The 21,727-nt window shown below is 48.8% G+C and overlaps 1 protein-coding gene across 6 annotated transcripts in view; it reads right to left on the reverse strand.

Moving 5' to 3' along the window:
- The window catches only part of LOC147703187 (uncharacterized), a 901,849-nt gene that overhangs the window by 487,872 nt on the left and 392,250 nt on the right, over window positions 1-21,727 (reverse strand). For all 6 annotated transcript variants that reach the window (XM_086931719.1, XM_086931718.1, XM_086931717.1 and 3 more), the window contains exon 7: window positions 1,218-1,250. In XM_086931719.1, the coding sequence (XP_086787845.1) occupies window positions 1,218-1,250 (33 nt within the window). The remainder of the gene's footprint in view (window positions 1-1,217; window positions 1,251-21,727) is intronic.

Genomic DNA, 21,727 nt, shown 5'->3' on the forward strand with positions numbered 1-21,727 from the left:
GGTGGGGGCGTCGGGAGGGGGGGGGTGGATTGTGAGAACTCTGAACTCTGATTGTTTTTAATGGATCATAATGTTTTATTCATTTCACTGGGACTTTGCTGTTGCACTTACATCAGGTTACATGTTAATTTGATGGTTTGCTTTTAAAAGAAATGAACTCAATGTATATTGAATGTTTGTACTTTTATGGTGATTTTTAATCATCGAATAAAGAATCCAAATGAAAATGTGTCCTTTCCCTCTTTGTACCTCAACCAACTCTACAACTTCAGGTCTTTCCCACTGGACCACCTGTGTCTTCATGCATTGTCTTTGCTGCTTACAATGCTGAGGCTTTGAGGGCCCTCTGCTTGCACTAGGACGAAGCCATGGCGTGGCCACCACTGATTTTCCCTTGAGCTTAATTTCACTCATAGTGCACCCCTCAGAAAGCAAAGAATGCAGATGTTGTGGCAGTCCTTTTGTGCGTACTTGTGGTGGCTCTAAAATGGGTTTGCTCCATGCCCATAGGTCACTGTACAACCCATGTGGTCCATCAGCACCAAAAACATGTTTTTTCAGCCTTTGATGGCGATTTAATATTCCCTTGACTTCTGTCAAATCAGATGTAACCACCTCCATCCTAAATGTCGGTCAGTTTTTTTTCTAGGGGAAACGTTTTCCTCACCAGCTCCAGAGTCCCTGGCTGTTTTTCCAGACCCCAACCGTGCAAAAAAGAATCTAAATATGGTGACTACAATGATTTCCAGGGAAGAGGGACCAGCGATTAAATGGTCAACAACCTAACTGCACCCAACAGAAGGGAAAAAGAAAATGTGAGAAAAAGCCTAAGATTACGAGTTCTGGACCCAACTACAAAATGATGGAATAATGCACAGTAGGTTAATCCAGAGAAGAGTCACAGCAAAAACTGTCAATACAAAATGAAAATGTGAATGAAAAAAGGCAACCACAATCAAAGCTTCCCAGTGCAATACTAAAGATAGCAGGCGGAAGAAATGCTAAATTAACATTCCTATATTCAAGGAAATGAACCAATAGTGAAATTTAAATATAGGTAGAGTTAACCAACTCTGAAACTAAACTAATCTAGCCTGTAGCAAAGCTTTACCTATTCTATGGACAAGTAACTCTCAGAACTTAATTAAACCTGTTATATATAAATATAAATAATATATATAATATAAAATAATTCAAAGTTTAGATCAATGGCTCACCTGTGCTTACGCTTCTTAGCCTCCGATTCAGATCTATAAAAAAAATATAGAACAGAGCATCGTCAGCTGGTAGAGAAATCCATGCAACAATAAGAGACTTATCTATCCCCTCACGGAATATGTCCAACTTAAAGGCTAACCCAAACAAACTTTTCAGAAGGAGACAGTCGCAGTGCAGTTAATGCTCAGTAGATGGTGCAGTGGTCTGAAATGGAGTCCTTAGGACAGTTTGACCGACTCTAGCCTGTTGCCTTGCAAGAATACCCAAACAGTAATAACTTTGTGAAGGTATGTGGAGTGGACCACATGGAAGCTTTGCGGAGGTCAGCTATGGGAATATTTCAGGGAAATTAAATAATGGCACCCTGTTTCCAAGTGTAGTGGGACCTGGGGTGGGCAAGTAGGATCCTTTTGGCCTTAAGGTAACAGTTAACATTTAACAATCCACCTAGCAATGCCTGCCTTCAATACGGTGTGACCTTTGTTGCTGTGAAAGGCAACAAAAAGCTGATGTGTTTTAAAGGAGGACTTGGTCCTATCTATATAATGCATGTAGGCAAATTTGAAACCAAGTGTGTAAAGTGCTCTCTCAGCTACAGAGTCAGGCTGTGGGAATAAAGTCTGTCACGGAGTAGCTGGAAGAAAGGTTTCTGTAGTGTGAGGGCTAGTAGCTTACTAATGAGCCCAATATAGGTTATGGTTACTAAGAAGGGGACCTTCCAGAAGAGAAACTGCAAATGACAAGAAAGCACTGGTTCAGAGGGAGACCATTAATCTGGTGAGGACAAAAATAAAATACCAGACTGGAACAGGTGGCACTAAAGTGGGATGACACTTAAGGTCCTCCGTGAATGCTTTGGTAACACTGATCTTGAAAAGCAAAGAGTGTCATCTGTTCTGCATGCATGCAGCAGTAGCAGCTAGATGTAACTGAATCAAAGTGTATGCTAGTACTGCCTTTTGCAGATGTAGCAAATGTCATATTGTACTGCAGGTGTAAGAGTTTGTGGTTGGGGGTACTGCAGTGAACAAACGGTTTCTACTTAGCAGCATAGAAAGTGTGTGTGTGTTAGGCCAAAGGGCAGTGCTTAATTTGTGAAGGAATAAATGCCGGTGCCCCAAGCTCTGCTCAGAAGCCCGCAGCCAGCAGTATTAAATATCAGCAGATCGAATGCTAAGACTGCGTGGTGTTGAATCAATCTCATGACTTTAATACAGTAGCAGATACTCCCTAGTCATTTATTCGATTTCTGCAGGTTCCTGCTTTCTACCCGTCGGACTTTTTCCAGTTACCGTCATTTTCCTTCTTTCCTGTCTGTGTTTTTCACTCTCTCTCGCTTAATGTCTGGTGAAGAAAAATAAGGGCCGGTCTCCAAAAATAAGTGCCAGTGTGCCCCAATTTAAACCACCGCCTCAAATTAAGTCTAGCCTATGGGCTTCCTTTGGTATATCAATGCACTCTTGAGGCAAGTTGAGTTAATCAAACTTTTAGACCTCAGGAACCAGAATGCTAGGCTGAACTGCCTGAGGGTCCAGGTGTATGATCTTAGACTGGTTCTGTGTGAGGAGCTCCAGCTGTTGGTGAACATTTGGTCTGTGGCGATAAACAGCTGAGAACTATGGTTGTGTGGAACATGGAGGAGCCACCAGGATGAGGATGGAAGAGGTTTGATGCAGTTTCTTCACCACTTACTGTATGAGAGGAGAAAAGGCGTATGCAAGGATCCATTATTTGTTGATCCACAGAGCATTGCCCATGGCCTGTGGAAGTAGAATCCTGGAGGCAAACTTTGTTCAATTTGGATTTTTGCACATGACAAGGAGGTCTATGTCATATGAACCCCACTGATGAAAACAAGGGATTAGGACTAGTGGGGTGACTTTCAACTGGCATAGTGGTTGCTGCATCCTGCTTAGCAGGTTGCAAAGTTGTTCACCACCAGGAGGTGCACTTGCCAGTGGGGAGGGCCAATGCCAAATTTACTGCATCAGTGCTGACAATTGAAAAGTGTGTGAGCAGCCTTGCTTTTGAAGGTAAAATGTTAAGGTCATGCTGTTTGTCCGCACCAGAACCACCTTGACCTGAATGTCCTGGATAGATTTGTAAGGATTGGGGGTGAACGTCCCGCAATTCACGAGGAGTCTACTGGAATAATATGACGTGCACCTCATGTAAGCCTCGCCGGGTGCATCAAGGTGCTATAAAATGCAACAACCAACACCTCTAGAAAGGATTAAAAAAATATATTTAAATGTGCCATCGCATACTGTTTATCCACAGACCGTGCGTGGTAGCCCAAATAACAGAAACAGACCACGTGTGAATCCGGGGAAATACAAACAGGCGCACGTGACCCCACCTCGCCCGTTTTATTAGTGGGAGTTGGGGCCGCTGCAAGTGTTAATTCAAAAGTAGAGTTTTGCCTTTGAAACAGTAAGTGCCCTCACTAGTGCCAGCTTACAGTGCTTTATACCTAAAAAAAAACTTTAGGTGAGAACACTGCCAGCACGACGTCTCTTGATACAATAATGTTTATGTGATAAATAGTTTAAAATCAAATTACTTTTCAGCTGCAAGCGCGGTCTACGCAATAAAGTAATTTTTTTACTGTTCAGTTTCCCTTTCATTTTACTGTAAAAAGATCTCGCGGAAGGACCTCCTCCCTCAAAGCAGTCGCTGCAAATGTACGTATCCTCCCCTCCGAAATATTTACTTTAGGAACAAACTAAAACCAATATCTATATATTTAAAATTGTCCCTCTCAAACCTCAACACTCAAAAGTGTTTTATCAAATATTGAAAGGTGTGAACACTGCCAGCACGACGTCCCTTCCATACATTGTTTATATCATAACGAGTTTAAAAACAACATTACTTTTCAGCTGCAAGCACGGTCTACGCAATAACGTGTTATTTTACTGTATAGTTTCACTTTACTGCAAAAAGACCTCACGGAAGGTCCCCCTCCCTCACAGCAGTCGCTACAAGTTTACTATTAACCACCCCCCAAAAATAGTACATTAGGAACAAACTAAAACCAATATCTATATATTAAAAATTGGCTCGCTCGCTGAAACCTCAGCACTCCCAAGAGTCTTATACCTTTTATAGAAAAAAGAAAGAAAAAAAGGAAGGCCATAATTAACCAGCACCACCTCTCCCCTACCTCCTCCACCGCCGAGGAACGCGCAGGAATTACTGCAAAAATGCAAACAAAAAAAAAAACGGGGCGGAAACAAGATACTGAGTCCCGCCCCTCCAGGACTCCTTGACCTGCTTCATGGTTGCCAAGGAGATCAAGAAATATTGTCGTGATATCGTAAGGCAGGTCATGGAGTCCTCGAGAGGCGGTATCCAGAGCAGACAAATCTGTAAAACAGGAGCTTTTTCCAATGGCAGGCCTCAGTTTCGAGAGGCCTGCCAATGGAAAAAAGGGGCGTGGCTTCATGCCGTATTGAAAACCACTCCTGACAATATCTCTTTGCCTGCTACAGCGCATGCGCTGCTAGCAGGCTTCGACCTAAAAAGGCAACGAGCTCCAGGGCTGCAACGGTCAGTGTTAAACATTTAAAACTAAAGGAGGTGGTAGGAGGATGTGAAGTCAGTATCTTAGTTGTCTTCCAGCAGTTAATTCACTTCCCCGCTTCCCATGCTCTTAGAGCAGACATCGACTGATTGACTACTTTCTTTAGTAAGCTTCACTCACTGACGCTGCAGGTCCTTGCGTTGGACTTTTTACATAGGATATGCCATTATAGTTACCTTGCCCTTAATCATTTTGCAGCAGTATTCACTTACCCGTTCGCCGCACAATCTGCGGTGGGGCAAGAGACAGTGCACCAGGACTCTTCTGTGGTGGCTCATTCGGGCTCAACCTCAGAGCAGGTGTCAGATGACAGACAATTGGTGCCCAGACAACGGACACCTTCTGGCTCATTGGTCTCTGAGCACAGTGCAGCTTCCAGAGCTTCCAAGTCTTCAGCAGGGCTGAATATTGTGCAGGTGTCTTGTCACCGAGGTGGCTGGAAAGTTTTAAGACATTGGAAGATGCGTCCGGTGATGGGGGAGAGAGCTGAGGTCCCTCGGACGGAGCTGCATAGAAGATCATCCTCAAGATCCTTAGTGAGAGAGAAATCACGTTCAAGGGAGCATAGGAGGCAGCGATCGGCAACTCCTCAGAGAAGACGTAGAACCCCTTCTCCATCTTCTACATCATCTTCATATGGAGACTATTCTCCAACTATATCATCTACAACTCCTTCCAGAGTGTCTCCCGTGGATGATTTGAGCACATTTAATGAAGTGTTATGTCGTGGAGCGAATAAATTCAACATCAAGATGGCATTTCCCCAAGTAGCAACGTCGATCATCTTTGAAACCCTACATCACAAGACGACTGGCAGGCCTCTTTTGCCGTTAGTGCCCGGGTTGATAGAACCAGCGGGACTCAGTGGCTCGTTTGCAGATAAACTCCCTAAGGAGGATCAGAAAGACTTCCTGGAAATAGTGGCAGAAGAAGGATTGGTGGCTAACCAGAGCATTAGCGCGGCTGCTGATGCGGCGGACCTGTCAGCTCATGGTTATGCACACGGTGTTTGTGCAAGACGTACAGCTTGGCTTCGCCTTACGGGGCTAAAGCCGGAGGCTCAGAGGAAAATGGTAAATTTACCGTTTAATGGTTCGACTCTGTTTGGATCTCACGCAGACGACGAGATGTCAAAAATGAAAGTGGAGTTGGATACTCTTAAGGCCGTAGGCATTGAAAAGCAGAAATAATTTAAACGTTGGGGTAATTTTCGTCCCTATGACAAGAGATATTTTCAGCAGAGGAGCCAACAGACAAATTGGTCTTCGCAAAATCAAAGCCAGAATCAACAGAGGTCGCAATACCAACAGCGGCGGCCTGGACGAGGCAGAGGCAATGGAAATAGGCAGCAATCATCTGCTACCAAGCAGCCTCAAAAACAATGAACTGAGGCTTCCTCTACAACCGTGTTCCACTCCGGTTGGAGGAAGTATTGTGTGTTATCTGGACAAGTGGAAACAGATCACAAAGGACAGATGGGTGCTGGGTATCATTCAGAGCGGGTACCTTTTGAGATTCAAGAAGCCACCCCCTGTCATGCGTCCTCTAAAGATGGTACAGTGGAATATAAATTGCTTCCAATAGGAAGCGACAGTCCTTCTGAAGAAGAAGGCCATAGAACCAGTTCCATCTCAGCAGAGAGGTCAAGGCCTGTACTCTCGATTCTTTCTCGTAAAAAAAAAAAAAAGGTCCAGTTACGGAGTTCAGACCCATTCTGGATTTGAGACGGTTGAACAAATTCATTCGGAAGGAAAGGTTTCGAATGTTGGCTGTTCACCAGATCTTCCCTCAATTACACCAGGGGGATTGGATGTGCTCCATCGATCTGAACGACGCTCATTTTCATATTCCGGTATCCAGAAAACATCGCATGTTTCTCAGGTTTCAAGTAGCGGCTCATCATTATCAGTAAGCAGTGCTTCCTTTTGGCCTAAGATCAGCTCCCAGAACATTTTCAAAATGTATGGCGGTAGTGGCGGCTTGTATTCGAAAGACGGATTTTCAAATATCTGTACTTAGACGACTGGCTTCTGAAGAGTTCATCCCAATCGCTTCTAGAAGAACATCTGTCGATATGCCTCCAACTCATGTGCAAGTTGGGTCTGCAAGTCAACTACAAGAAGTCCATAATGAACCCCACCCATAAGATCCACTACCTGGGTGCTCAATTGGACACGGAAGAAGAAAACGTGTGTCCTCGGAGGAGAGGTGGTCATCCATCAAGGCGAAGTGTTTGCTTCTTCAGTCTGCACGTCCGACAGTTCGGCAAAGTGTCCTCTCTCCTGGGGTCAATGGCATCGTGCATTTTCATCGTGCCAAACGCACGTTTGCAGATGCGTCCTCTACAGCAGTGTCTGGAAGATCAGTGGAAACAGAGTGGCGGGATGCTGGGAGGATCGAACTCATCTCCAACAGTCTGCAAGAGATTCCATCCGGTGGTGGATGAAGGCGGCGCACGTGATGAAGGGAGTTCCTTTTCATCAGGACTCACCAACGCAGACTGATAACAGATGCTTCTCTCCAAGGCTGGGGGGCACATATGGGCCCTCCTCAGGTACAAGGGCTATGGTCAGACTTCGAGAAAGGATATCACATCAATCTATTCGAACTCAGAGCGGTCCATCTTGCTCTCAAGTCCCTTGCGCCATCGCTACAGACTCGGTCCCTCCTGGTGCAAACAGACAATACAACTACAATGTATTACTTAAACAAGCAGGGGGGTACCAGATCCAGGACTCTGTCCATAGAAGCCCAGACCATCTGGCATTGGTTACTTGCACGAGACCTGTCCATAACAGCAATTCACCTACCGGGGAGTCTCAACTCACAGGCGGACGACCTCAGCAGAGACTTTGTCGAAGCGCACGACTGGGTTCTAAACAAAGACGTCGCGCACAGCATTTTCCAGGATTGGGGAACACCAGACATCGATCTGTTCGCAGACGCGGCAAACGCAAAATGCCCAGTCTTCGCGTCCAGGTTCTACCAGAAAGGGTGTCAAGGGAATGCCCTTTTGATAGACTGGTGTCAAAACTTGCTGTACGCCTTTCCACCGACACCGTTGATACCAGCAGTGATCAATAGGCTGTACAAGACCCATTCCAGAATGATACTGATTTGCCCAGAATGGCCACGCTAGTGGTGGTTCCCAGATCTCCTCCAGTTGTCAATAATGCCACACAGCAGATTGCCGTGTCGCCCGGATCTTCTGTCCAAACAGGAGGGGCTAGAGTTCCATCCCAATCAAGCGCTTTTACCTTTGGTGTCAGAGTAAGGGTCTTGATCCTATTCATGGTCAAGAACAGGTGATCTTGCCTTATCTTCTTTACCTTGCTGAATCTGGTTTGCAGTTTAGTTCCATCAAAGTTCATCTTGCTGCAATAACGGCTTATAGAAAGTCTCCAACACAGGTATCTTTCTTTCGCATGCCTGTGGTGAAGGATTTTCTGGAGGGGTTGAGGAAGGTGTTTCCTCCAGTCAGGCCTCCTTCTCCACCTTGGGAGCTTAATGTGGTGTTGACTAAGTTAATGGGCCCCCCCTTTGAGCCCATACATAAAGCGTCTTTACAACACTTATCTTGGAAAGTAGCGTTCCTGGTGGCCATCACTTCTGCTCGTAGGGTGAGCGAAATCCAGGCTTTGTGTTGCAATGAACCGTACACAGTTTTTCATGGAAACAGAGTGGTACTCAGGACTCATCCCTCTTTCCTGCCTAAAGTGGTGTCAGATTTTCATATTAACCAATCCATAACATTGCCTACTTTCTTTCCAAACCCTTCGAGTCCGGCTGAACGGGCTCTACATTCATTAGATCTGAAAAGGGTTTTGAAATTTTACTTGGATAAAACAAAGTCTTTGAGGCACACGAACCGTCTGTTTGTGAACTATGGTCCTACGAATACTGGTTTGTCAGCATCCAAGAGATCCATTTCTAGATGGATAGTGTCATGTATCTTACTGGCTTATCAGCTAGCCCACAAGTCGTTATCAGGTAGACCTAGGGCTCATTCTACGAGGGGGAAAGCTTCTACCACAGCTCTCCTTAGGAATGTGGATATGTCAGAGATATGTAAAGCAGCTACGTGGCGTTCAGTGCATACGTTTACAAGCCATTACTGTTTGGATTCTGATGCACAGACTGATGCGCAAGTGGGACAAGCATCACTCAGAAATGTGTTTGCTACTTCTAGTTAAACACTGTGGTTATTAAGTGTGACTATGCATTTATCTGTTTGCCCGCTCCTGGTGGGTATGAGCTTGCTACTCTAGTCAGTGCTTAGGACTACTAATGAGTATCCCCTGGAAGAGAAGGATTAGTTACTTACCTGTAATCCTAGTTCTCTTCCAGGGGTATACTCATTAAAGTCATAAGCACCCTCCCGCCTCCCGGGGCGAGCAGTAGCATTGAGGTTTATCGTTTCAATATGTATTATGAAGGTTTTAAGTTCAGATTCCTGCTAAAGTTTACTGTACCGTACAAAAGAACTGACCTAACTGTCACCTGTGGTGCATGATGGGAACAGAGTTCTCCTGGAGGCCTTAAAGGCAGTGTGCAGATTCTCTGGGGCCTTAAAGGCAAGGTGCCAGTCTGATTTACTGTACACAGACATTTTTTCAAATGCAGCCTTTTAGGCTAATAACTATTTACAACAGGTTCTTTGATGAAAATAAAAGGTTTTTCATGGTTATGAAATGCATTTTAGGCTCATGCCTGTTTATTGCATTTATATACAGCATATTTTCATGCTTCAGAACGTGTGTAAGGTTTGGTTTGATTAGCCTATGTATTAATGTTAGGCTGCATATTATTGTTATTATACATGTATATGTGTATAATTAGTACTATGTACTTTTGGTTATATTTACACATATTTGTATATTGTTTATGTGTTCCGGGTTCCCGCTCATGGGCGGAGATAATTCAGTGCTTCTGACTATTAATGAGTATCCCCTGGAAGAGAACTAGAGCACCACAAACCCACCCTCAACTATTAGTCGTCCCCTAGTGCACTGAAAGGCCCCTTGAATCTTAATAATGCCATGCAGTGCGCAACGTCTGCGTGCAGGGAGTGGGCCACTGAACATCAGCGCTGAGAAGCAGAGTCAATGCGCCTTGCTCCCAACAGGTAATGTACTATAAGCGTCACCTGCAATCAACCCCAACTGGAACGTGCTGTATGCGTCTTCTCAGCACAGTGAAGTGTCACAACCTAACACCGTGAATGCAGACACCGTGAGTGTAGTGGAATACTGCTAGGCACCTCCAGTGCACCTCGAACATGACAAGCCGAATACTACCTCACAGAAGAGGGAACAAACAATTTAACTCCATTCATGCAGACACTGAGTGTAGTGGAAGGCTCCTAGGCGCCTCCAGTGCACCTCATCCAGGCATACAAACACCGTGATTGTGTAGTGGAATGCTGCTAGGTGCAACCAATGCACCTCAGCAAGGCATGCAGACAGTGGCTGTAGACTTATTTAAATGCCTCTACATTAATTATTCTCTTCAGACACCACAAGTGAAACAGCGAGTTCCGCTTAAAAGATGAAAGCTGCCCGATGCAAATGAGCGCATAATAATGCTGCTCTGCGGGAGGCAGCGCCCACATTACTGGGGTGGACCGGGGTAAACAGGCTCTTCCTAGGCAGCCCTGTTCTCCACCTCCACTTCCTTTTATGGGGAAAGTAGGTTTCAATTGAAACAAGCATTTGCAATGCAATAGGTCTCGCAGCATTAAAGTTTAAGTTACTGGCATTGTAAATGACAATGCTTTGCATTCATTTTTTGTCTTTAATTTGCAATTGGTATATAAACATTGTTTGCACAAAAGGTATTCACACGATACACCCCCCACCCCCCCCCCCGATTGACGAAACCAGTTTGAGGGTACCCATATTCAAATGTACTTTTTAGGACTAACTCTAAACATGGCTTACAATGTGACCAAAAATAGAATGTGGGCAAACCATTCCATCAACTGATACCCCCAATTTGTTAATACATGTAATGTGCTCTGTTTGGTACTGTTCCATCTACATGTGCATCATCAATGATTTTTAACCTGGTATTAACTGAACTACACAATATAGTTCTTATGCATAGCACCTAGATTTGCCTGTGGAGGCATACACTTCACAAGAGTATTATATGGAAACAGACGAATACAGGAAAGGGTCTGCAGAACACAGGGGGACACACAGAGGCTGCTACCTGTAAAGTACAGAACCACACTGTACAGAAAAAATACGGGGCGTTGTACTATGTGGGATTGCGGACACTTACAAAATGACACCTGCAATAATATCACATGGAACACTCCCTGCCTGTCTGCCCCTGTACCTGCGTCTCCTCATGCAGTGCATGTATCGCATGTACATAATACATCAGTACTGGGAAGAGGCACACGCAAGCAGGGCAAAGACAATGTAACTACCACACGTCCCGCCCACCCCAGGGTGCAAGAGAGACACCGACCCGGCGCCCACGCCTCTCCTACCTCCGCAGGCATTCCCAGTCTCCCTTCCTGGCAGCGGGGGCGGCGGGGAAGGACAGAGGAAGGGGGGTGGGGGCACTTAAAGGGGGGTTGGGCAGGGAGGGGGGGATGCCTTCCTGTGCTGAGTCACCAGGCAGAAAGCACAGCGCGCGCCACCCCACCCGCCCCCCGAGAGGCCTCGGCCCCTGCAGCCCCGGGCATCACCAGGAGCAAGGGGCCGGGCAGCAGCAGCCCCCGCCCAGCAAGTTTGGTTACAAGAAAGGAGGCGATTGTTTGCATTCACTTCAACCTACATTAATCATGTGAACATTAAAACTACAAGTCCCAGCGTGCAAAGTGAAGGGAAAAAAAACAAGAGAAACTGTGTCCGCTAAGCCGTGCTCGCGATGGGTCCAGTGCGCATGTGCAGATGGTCTTTGTCTCTTCCAGTGCTGTGATTGGCTCTTCGTCGCTTGTCCTCTGTGATAAGAGTTTTTCTGCCCGGTCGCGGGGGGAATGGTCTTGGAGTGCCTGGAGTAGCAGTGGTGACGCGGGGCTCCCATGCCAGAGGGAGAGCCCCGCGGAGGCTGCAGATGTCAGCAGTGGCGGTAAGTGGGCCTTAGTTGTAGGGGGGTGGGGGGCGGGGGGGGCTGGTGCGCTTGTGTGTGTGCGTGCGACGGGGTGTGTGTCTATATGTGTGCGTGCATGTGCGCTCGTGTGTCTCTGTATGTGCGCATGCGTGTAGGGGGAGGTGTGGCTCCGCCCCCTCCACCATCCATTTATGACCAATGACCTAACGCGCAGCGTCCACGCGCAGCGAACGCGCCCCATCCGCGCTGAAGGTCCGCCAAAGGTAAGCCCGTCTACGCCCGTCCGCGCCCAGCGCCAGACCCCCTGGCCCCCGTACCTCCCTCCCCTCCCGCATTACGTACGATGCCACCACTCTCCTAGCCCTAAACCCCGGCCGTCCCCCCAACTGCGTCCAAGCCGCTCCTGGACACACCCATGGACCCTTCTCTTGCAACTCCTGCAAGTTTGACGGCACCAAGAACAACTCCTCATCTACGAACACACAACAGATATCCGACCCCAACCACCTACAATGCATCCTGCTCAACACCCGCTCGGTCCACAGGCACGCCATCGACCTCTGCAATCTACTAGACACCATCTCTCCGGACGTCGCCTTCCTAACGGAAACATGGATGAACGCCACATCAGCCCTAGACATCACCATTGCCATCCCGGAAGGCTATAAGATCATTCGCTAGGACCTTACCGGCCAAACAGGAGGAGGCATCGCTATCGTCCATAAGAAATCCATCCGCATCTCAACCAGCTCAGACGTCAATCTCGCCAACACTGAACACCTTCACTTCCAGATCCACATCGACCCCAAAACCACACTCAGAGGCACCCTCCTCTACTGGCCACCAGGACCCCGCGCACAATTTAGTGAAGACATCACAGACTTCTTCACTCCACACGCGCTCCCCTCCGAGGATTACATCCTTTTGGGAGACCTCAACTTTCACCCTGAAAAGAACAACGACCGCAACACCACCACCCTTCTGGACAATCTCGCCAACCTCGGACTCAAACAAATTGTCACTACCCCCACCCACATCGCAGGTCACACACTCGACCCCATCTTCACCTCCAGCAAACATGTCTCCTTCAGCCACACCACAGCTCTCCTTTGGACTGACCATAGCTGCGTTCACTTTACCTACAACAAGTCCACATCCAACAACCACCCCAACCCACTCTGCAAAGAAACTGGAACAAAATCACCATCGACCAGATCTCATCGCTTCTTCAAAACCCCCCCGCCCTCTCCTCAAACCCCGACCAAGCAGCCACTAACCTCACCCAATGGTTATCCTACAGCGCCGACATCCTAGCACCACTGAAAAAACGACATATCAAACTAGGCAGCAAGAAGGCCTCCTGGTTCAACGATGATCTAAAGAAATCCAAGAAACTGTCGCTCCCTTGAGAAGGCCTGGAAAAAAGACCCAAACACCAGCACCAAGGACGCCTTCAAAAACGCCACCCGCATACACCACCAACTGATCCGGAATGCCAAGAAAGCCGCTTTCAAGGACCGACTAGATAGCAACGCCCACAACAGCAAGGAACTATTCAACATCGTCAAAGAATTTACCAACCCCGCAGCCAACTCCAACGACATCACCCCCTCTCAAGCCCTCTGCGACTCCCTAGCCTCATTCTTCCACAACAAAATTGCAGACATCAACAGCTTCGACAACCGACCCGAAGACCAACCCTCCCCACCCTCTGCAGGACCCCCACCCCCCTTGAACATCCTCAATGACTGGAACCTAATCTCCACTGAGGACACCATCCGTCTGATTAACTCTATCCACTCAGGATCCCCCACAGACCCATGCCCTCACCACATCTTCAACAAAGCAGACTCCATCATAGCACCACACCTCCGAGACGTCATCAACTGCTCCCTCAACTCCGCAACCTTCCCGGAAAGTTGGAAACATGCCGAACTCAGCACCCTCCTGAAGAAACCCACAGCTGACCCCACCGAACTCAAAAATTACCGCCCTATTTCGCTCCTTCCATTCCCGGCCAAAGTCATCGAGAAAGCGGTCAACAACCAGCTCGCCGCCTTCCTCGAAACCAACAAATCCCTCGACTCCTCACAGTCCGGCTTCCGAGCCAAACACAGCACTGAAACCGCCCTCATCGCAGCAACAGACGACATTCGAACTCTACTGGACAATGGAGACACAGTCGCCCTCATCCTCCACGACCACTCCGCAGCCTTCGAAACAGTCTGCCATAGCACCCTTTTACAGCGCCTCAGAAACGTCGGAATCCAAGGAAAAGCACTGGAATGGATCACCTCGTTCCTCACCAGAAGAACCCAGAGAATCCGCCTCCCACCATTCAAGTCAGAGGCCACTGAAGTCATCTGCGGCGTACCACAAGGATCCTCACTCAGCCGCACCCTCTTCAACGTATATATGAGCCCCCTCGCGACCATCGCACGCCAACACAACCTCAACATCATCTCCTACGCCGATGACACTCAACTGATCCTCTCACTCACCAAAGACCCAAACACCGCCAAAACCAACCTGCATGAAGGAATGAATGAAAGAAGTAGCCGAATGGATGAAGCACAGCCGTCTGAAACTGAACTCTGACAAAACAGAAGTCCTCATCCTAGGCACCTCCCCGTCCGCCTGGGATGACTCTTGGTGGCCAGAGGCCCTTGGAAAAGCACCTATCCCGACGGACCACGCACGGAACCTGGGCGTCTTCCTGGATTCCTCACTCTCGATGAACAGACAAGTCAACGCCGTTTCTTCATCTTGCTTCAACATTCTTCGCATGCTCAAAAAACATTTCGCTGGATCCCCACCGAAACTAGAAAAACGGTCACCCACGCACTGGTCACGAGCCGCCTAGACTACGGAAACGCCCTATACGCCGGTACCACCGCAAAACTCCAGAAAAAACTCCAACGCATCCAGAACGATTCAGCCAGGCTCATATTAGACATCCCGCGTAAAGAACACATCTCGGGTCACCTGAAAAACCTCCACTGGCTCCCCGTCAATAAGAGGATTACTTTCCGCCTCCTAACCCACGCACACAAAGCACTTTACGAAATTGGACCCGAATGCCTCAACACACGACTGTCCTTCTACACCCCCTCCCGCCAGCTACGATCCTCCAACCAAGCCCTTGCCACTGTACCTCGCATCAACAAAACCACCATGGGAGGTAGATCCTTCTCCTACCTGGCAGCTAAAACCTGGAACTCACTTCCCACTCACCTTCGCCTTACTCAGAACCACCTAGCATTCAGAAAGCAACTCAAAACGTGGATATTCGACAAGTAATTCCCCACCCTTCAAGCGCCTTGAGACCCTCTGGGTATGTAGCGCGCTATATAAATCTCTTGACTTGACTTGTGTATGTTGGAGCTTCCCAGGAGACCGGATATGGCCACAGCGTGCGCGTTCGCGCACGTAAAGCCCGCTCCGATCCCCGATTTTGGAATGCGCGTGGCAAGCGCTTGTCTCATGGAAAGCGGAGTCGCTCACAATAGGTCTGTGGCGAGACAGCGCTTTCGCGCTGTAAACGCCACGAGACCTAAAAATGATTGTCTAGAGATCTGTGGCTGCTGGGAGAGTAGGGGTGTGAGGCAATAATCTTCAATTGAGGCACCCTCTACACGTTGATTCGCAAGCACTTCCACACCCATCACACAGATACAGGGAAGCACTTCATTTTAATGAGACTGGGGCGCCCAGCAATCTCTGCCTACGCGCAGTTCATGTGAAGGCAAGTGCATGCGGGCTTCCGTAGTTTTGTGTATGCAGCTCTAGCTTTCACTAAAGCAAGGAATTCCGGAGCATACACAGACCGAAAAGGGGCGTGGCATGACAAACACACATGACATGCTCTCCCTCAACAATATACCTCTTACAGCACAAGTTACCCGCATTACACGGAAAGTGTATGAGCATACAGCAGTGGACTGATGGGGTTGTAGTGTAGTTCCTAGTTTCCCACTAGGCCCTGCGCATTGGAATAACATAAACAGTAGTATCGACGTGGAACTGCGGATATTCCAGGCCTTCACTGACTATGCTAAACTTAATTGGGTGTGTTACCAACTAGCTCAGAGGTCACTGGAAACTTTCTTCTCTGCATGGGAAGTGATCAGCTTCCCTGGCACAGACAAGAAGGGATTCAGCTTTCCAACAACCGTGCAACATGACAACTTTGCTCCTCAGATCAAGAGTCAATCTCTAGGGTTGTGTGAAACAATAGACCGGTATTTCACTCAGTCAGTTTAGTGCAGTTTACTTTCACGAGATGTAGAGAATAGAGAGACGGGCGTTTGTCAATAAAGGGTTAACATTTATTGGACAGTCTTTCTTCTCGTACAAGAGAAATGTATTGCCACAATTGCAAGACTTGTTATGATAAAAAGTACGTACAGTAAGGTAAGTATTGCGAAATAGAACTGTAAAAGCATTGATATGGTTTCTTAGCCATACAATGGTTTAAAAGTAATAAAACATATATACAGTCATATATACATTAGGCTAAAATACTCAACTGGTGCTTCTAACTACGCCTACCCCAGTGTGCCTGACCTAAGCCTAACACGTGGAAGGGGAGTAAGTAGCTTTAAGTTAAGTTGGTTTTGCCAAGGTTTGCTTCAAGAATTCTCGTCTAAGGGTTTAGTCAACACCATACCTCTGAATAGAATGATGGAAGTCTGGTATTTCCTTCAGGGGGCACTCAATATCCCAGTCACCCGCGAGGGCAGACCGGAAACGCTGGAGCTGGATTTCTCTGCAGGAGAAAGGCAGCGGCTCTTCTTCAGCACGTCGGGAGGAGGAGGCGGGGGACAGCGTCCGCGGCAGCTGGAATCTGCTGGGCTTCTTCGCAGAGGGACGGCTGTTCAGCTCCTAAGCGTACTGCACCATCGTTCGCGCTTTAGCAGCGATAATGGTATCAGTAGCTTCACCACCAAGGGACAACAGCAGCAGCGTACTGCCTGCAGCAGCAATGGGATGCACACAGGGTGCACAGCAGCTTACAACAGCACGACCGCTCTTGTTGCTCTCTCTCTTGCTTAAGGCAACGTTGGTAATATTTATACCTGACTGGTGCCGGGTTTGACGCAAGTTTGCTGGACATAAGACGTCAATTAAAGATGTCACTAGGAAGTGATAGTTATCAGTTGCTCATTAGAGTTCCATTACTAATCAAAACACAGCAAGCGGGGATTTCCAGGTTTGCTGAGTTTTTATCTTGTTGAAGAACTCGGAGTGTTAATCTAGGAATATCAGATAGTGACTTCTGCTCTGTCATTGCACTAATTGGTTGCAAAGGAAGTGGCAGAGAACTATGCTGGAATGTGGCTCTGTTCGTGTGAGGCCAGAGATGACTTTCTGAAAATCGCACTTGAACGGTTATGCCAATATAGGGAATAAATGGATTTAACGCCGAATAGGGGCATAAGGTTACAGTATCGATCAGGAACCTAGATAAACACGCAACAGGGTGTGTTATACCAAGTTACTGTATAACAGTAAAATACGCATACAGGAACCGCTCAGAAGCGCAGCAATGGAGGCACAAGTTACTCGCATTACGAACTGGATGGCCACTGTGACATAGTGGGGTCGAGGTAGAAAATGGTAACATAGCCAGCCGGGCCCCGAGGGACAGACACTCAGAGCCCCAAGAACAGCGCACGGGTGGGGAAGGACCACCATGTTTCTCCCAGGCGAAGCAGAAATGCCTCAGAGAAACGCACCGTCATTTTTTTGGGATTCGGGGGCGTGTTTTTCTTTCTCTCCTCTTCCCATTGGCTGGAATGTAAAATTCCAGCAAATGGGAAGAGGAGAGAAAGAAACTAAAAAACACACCCCCGAATCCCAAAAAGACGGGGCTTAAATGGACAGACGCCCGTCTTCTCCAATGGCTGGCCTCCGTTTAGGAAGCCAGCCAATGGAGAAGAGGGGCGGGTTCAAGCCCCACTCTCAAAAACATAAGAACTCCCAGTGAGACTGCGCAAGCGCAGCCCTCGCAGGCTGAGACCTAAAAAGGTTGCACATTTAGATATCTTGCAAATGGAGACACCAACGACACACGGAAAACATTATATCAACAGAAACTCCAACAGGGCAAGTTCAGATCAAGCGCCTGAGATACCACTGTGTAAATGTTCAGAACAGAACTGTATGGAAAGCCTCAAAATTACTAAATTCACCAGGGTCCTAACAAGCAATTACTGCAAGAAAAAAAACAACCACGAACGCATAGTAACTGCTAGCACGGATAAAAAAAATAGTGATCACAAGTCCTCCAGTAGACAGTAATAACGAACAAGAGTCTCATTGCACATCAGCCAGTACATAGCTCAGTAAAAAAGAGAAAATTGAAAGAAAAAATCCATCCTATTGCCTTGGGCAAATCAATCAAAGACATTTATATCGCGCACTACACACCCGGAGGGTCTCAAGGTGCTTGGGTATTGGGGGGGGGGCCGCTGCTTCCTGAAGGCGAGGTGGTCTTGGGTCAGGCAGAGGTGGGTTGGGAGGGAGTTCCAGGTCTTGGCGGCCAGGTGGGAGAAGGACCTTCCTCCTGTTGTGGCTCTTCGGATGCGGGGGACGGCGGCGAGGGCGTGGCTGGTCGATCGGAGCTGGCGTGTGGGAGCGTAGAAGTTGAGGCGGCTGTTGAGGTAACTCAGGCCTTGGTCGTGAAGGGCTTTGTGTGCGTGGGTGAGGAGGCGGAAGGTGATCTCTTGTTGACCGGGAGCCAGTGCAGGTCTCTCAGGTGTCCGGAGATGTGGCTGTGTCGGGGGAGGTCGAGGATGAGTCTCGCTGAGGCGTTCTGGATTCGCTGGAGTCTCTTCTGGAGCTTGGCGGTTGTTTCGGCGTATAGGGCGGTGCCGTAGTCCAGCCGGCTGGTGACAAGGGCCTGGGTGACCGTCTTCCTGGTCTCGGTGGGGATCCACCGGAAGATCTTACGTAGCATGCGCAGGATGTTGAAACAGGACGAGGAGACGGCGTTGACTTGTCTGGTCATGGAGAGGGAGGAGTCCAGGATGAAGCCCAGGTTGCGTGCGTGGTCTGTCGGTTTGGGTGCGGTGCCCAGGGTGGGGGGCCACCAAGAGTCGTCCCAGGCGGAGGGTGAGGAGCCCAGGATGACGACTTCCGTCTTGTCCGAGTTCAGTTTCAGGCGGCTGGTAGTCATCCACTCGGCTACGTCTTTCATCCCTTCGTGTAGGTTGGCTCTGGCGGTGTCGTTGGTGAGGGAGAGGATCAGCTGTGTGTCGTCGGCGTAGGAGATGATGTTGAGGTTGTTTTGGCGTGCGATGGTCGCGAGGGGGCTCATGTAGATATTGAAGAGGGTGGGGCTGAGCGAGGAGCCCTGGGGAATGCCGCAGATGACTTCGGTGGCTTCTGACCTTAACGGGGGTAGGCGGACTCTGTGTCCTTCCTGCGAGGAAGGAGATGATCCACTCTAGTGCCTTCTCCTGGATTCAGACGTTGCTGAGGCGCTGCACAAGGGTGCGGTGGCAGACAGTGTTGAATGCTGCGGAGAGGTCTAGGAGGATGCGTGCCGCTGTTTCTCCGTTGTCGAGCAGGGCTCGGATGTCATCGGTGGCAGTGATGAGGGCGGTCTCGGTGCTGTGGTTGGCCCTGAAGCCCGACTGTGAAGGGTCGAGGGATCCATTTGTCTCGAGGAAGGCGGCCAGTTGCTTGTTGACTGTCTTCTCGATGACTTTGTCTGGAAACGGGAGGAGCGAGATGGGGCGGTAGTTTTTGAGTTCGGTGGGGTCCGCGGTTTCTTTAGTAGAGCGCTGAGTTTGGCGTGCTTCCAGCTCTCAGGGAAGGTGGCTGTGTCGAAGGAGGTGATGATGTCCCGTAGGTGGGGTGCGATGACGGCGTCGGCCTTGTTGAAGACGTGGTGAGGGCAGGGGTCGGTCGCAGATCCGGAGTGGATGGAGTTCGTGTGGATGGTGGCTTCGGTGCTGATTGGGGTCCAGGCGATGAGGGTGGTGGTGGGGGGCGTTGGTGCAGTCGTGGGGAGCGTTGGTTGTGTGCTGAAGCTGTTGTGTATGTCCGCGATCTTGTTGTGGAAGTAGGAGGCGAGGGAGTTGCAGAGGTCTTGTGATGGTGTGAAGTCGTTGTTTCCGGCGTTGGGGTTGGAGAGCTCTTTCACGATGTTGAAGAGTTCCTTGCTGTTGTGTGCGTTGTTGTCCAGCCGCTCCTTGAATGCTGTTTTCTTGGTGGCGTGGATCAGTTGATGGTGCTTTCGGGTGGCGAGCTTGAGGGTGGACATGTCTGGTGTAGAGTCTCTTCTCCACGCTTTCTCGAGGGTTCGGCAGTTTATCTTGGAGCTTTTAAGTTCTTCGGTGAACCATGGGGCCTTCTTGCTGCCGGGTCTGCTGGGTGGAGTCCTCGGTGGGGCGAGGTCGTCCGCGCAGCTGCTGATCCACTTAGTGAGGTTGTCGGCGGCCTGGCTGGGGTTCGCTGAGCTGGCGGGAGGGTGCTGGCTCAGGGATGCGGCAAGCTGGTCAGCTGTGATCTTGTTCCAGCTTCTTCGTGCAACCTGTTGGTGGTGGTGGATCGTGGTTCTGCTGAAGCTGAAGTGGATGCAGCTGTGGTCCGTCCAGTGGAGTCCGGTGGCGTGGCTGAAGATGTCCTTGCTGGATGTGAAGACTGCGTCGAGTGTGTCCGGCGAGGTGGGTGGGGGTGGTCACCAGTTGCTTGAGACCGAGGTTGGTGAGGTTGTCCAGTAGGGTGGTGGTGTTGCGGTCGTTGTTGTTCTCCAGGTGGAAGTTGAGGTCCCGAGGAGGATGTAACCAGCGGAGGGGAGGGCGTGCGGGCTGATGAAGTCGGTGAGGTCTTCGCTGAACTGTGTGCATGGTCCCGGGGGTCTGTAGATGAGGGTGCCTCTGAGGGTGGTCTTGGGTCGGTGTGGATCTGGAAGTGCAGGTGTTCGGCGGTTTTGAGGGTGTCGTCGGTGTTGGTTGTGATGCGGATGGTGTTCCTGTGGATGATGGCGATGCCTCCTCCGGTATGGTTGGCGCGGTCTCTCCGGGTGATCTTGTAGCCCTCCGGGATGGCGATGGCGATGTCGGGCGCTGAGGAGGCGTTCATCCATGTTTCCGTGAGGAAGGCGATGTCTGGAGATGTGGTGTCGAGGAGGTTCCAGAGTTGGATGGCGTGTCTGTGGAACAAAATTCCAACGAAGGAGCAAGCAAGCATAGAATTGTCTGAACAAACCTCCTTAATAGAAACAAGGAGTTTTAGTGACCAGTGGCACATCACATTAATACCGCTATATACGTCAAGGGGTAAGCAAGACATTTTAAACAGGGGAAACATTTTGAGGCTGCAAGGAGAGGTGCAAATATTACAGTTTATTGAAACAGATTTACTTTCAGTCAAGTTTGTGCCAAACACGCATAATCCACTCAGACAACCATATCATCATGAAGTCGGAAAAATAGTAAATCAAATCTTAGATGCGAGGGAGCAATTTGAATCATGGGGTATAACAATAACAAAATCAACACCACAGCGTTACCCTGCTCCATTGGCACAAGTTGTCAATAAGAAAACAAGTTACTTACCTGTAACTTTAGTTCTCCAGTATTGGAATCTTTCATAGATTCACATGCCTGAATCATTCCCCGTCGTCGAGACGGGAGTCTCCGGTATATAAAAAAGCAGTGCTTAGTAGTATAGCAAACTGAAAAGAGGCCTAGGCCCATTTACCTTTTGCAACCCATAGCCTTTGTTATGTAAAAAAGGCCCAAACTTTTCCCTGAACCGATCAGAGCTCCTCACCCTCTAGAATACTCCTGAGAGAACCTTCTGCCCCTCAGATTTTTCGCGCACTTGTGCAATAATACACTCTGT

Source organism: Lissotriton vulgaris, chromosome 7 (assembly GCF_964263255.1).
Source record: "Lissotriton vulgaris chromosome 7, aLisVul1.2, whole genome shotgun sequence".
NCBI classification, from domain to species: domain Eukaryota; kingdom Metazoa; phylum Chordata; class Amphibia; order Caudata; family Salamandridae; genus Lissotriton; species Lissotriton vulgaris.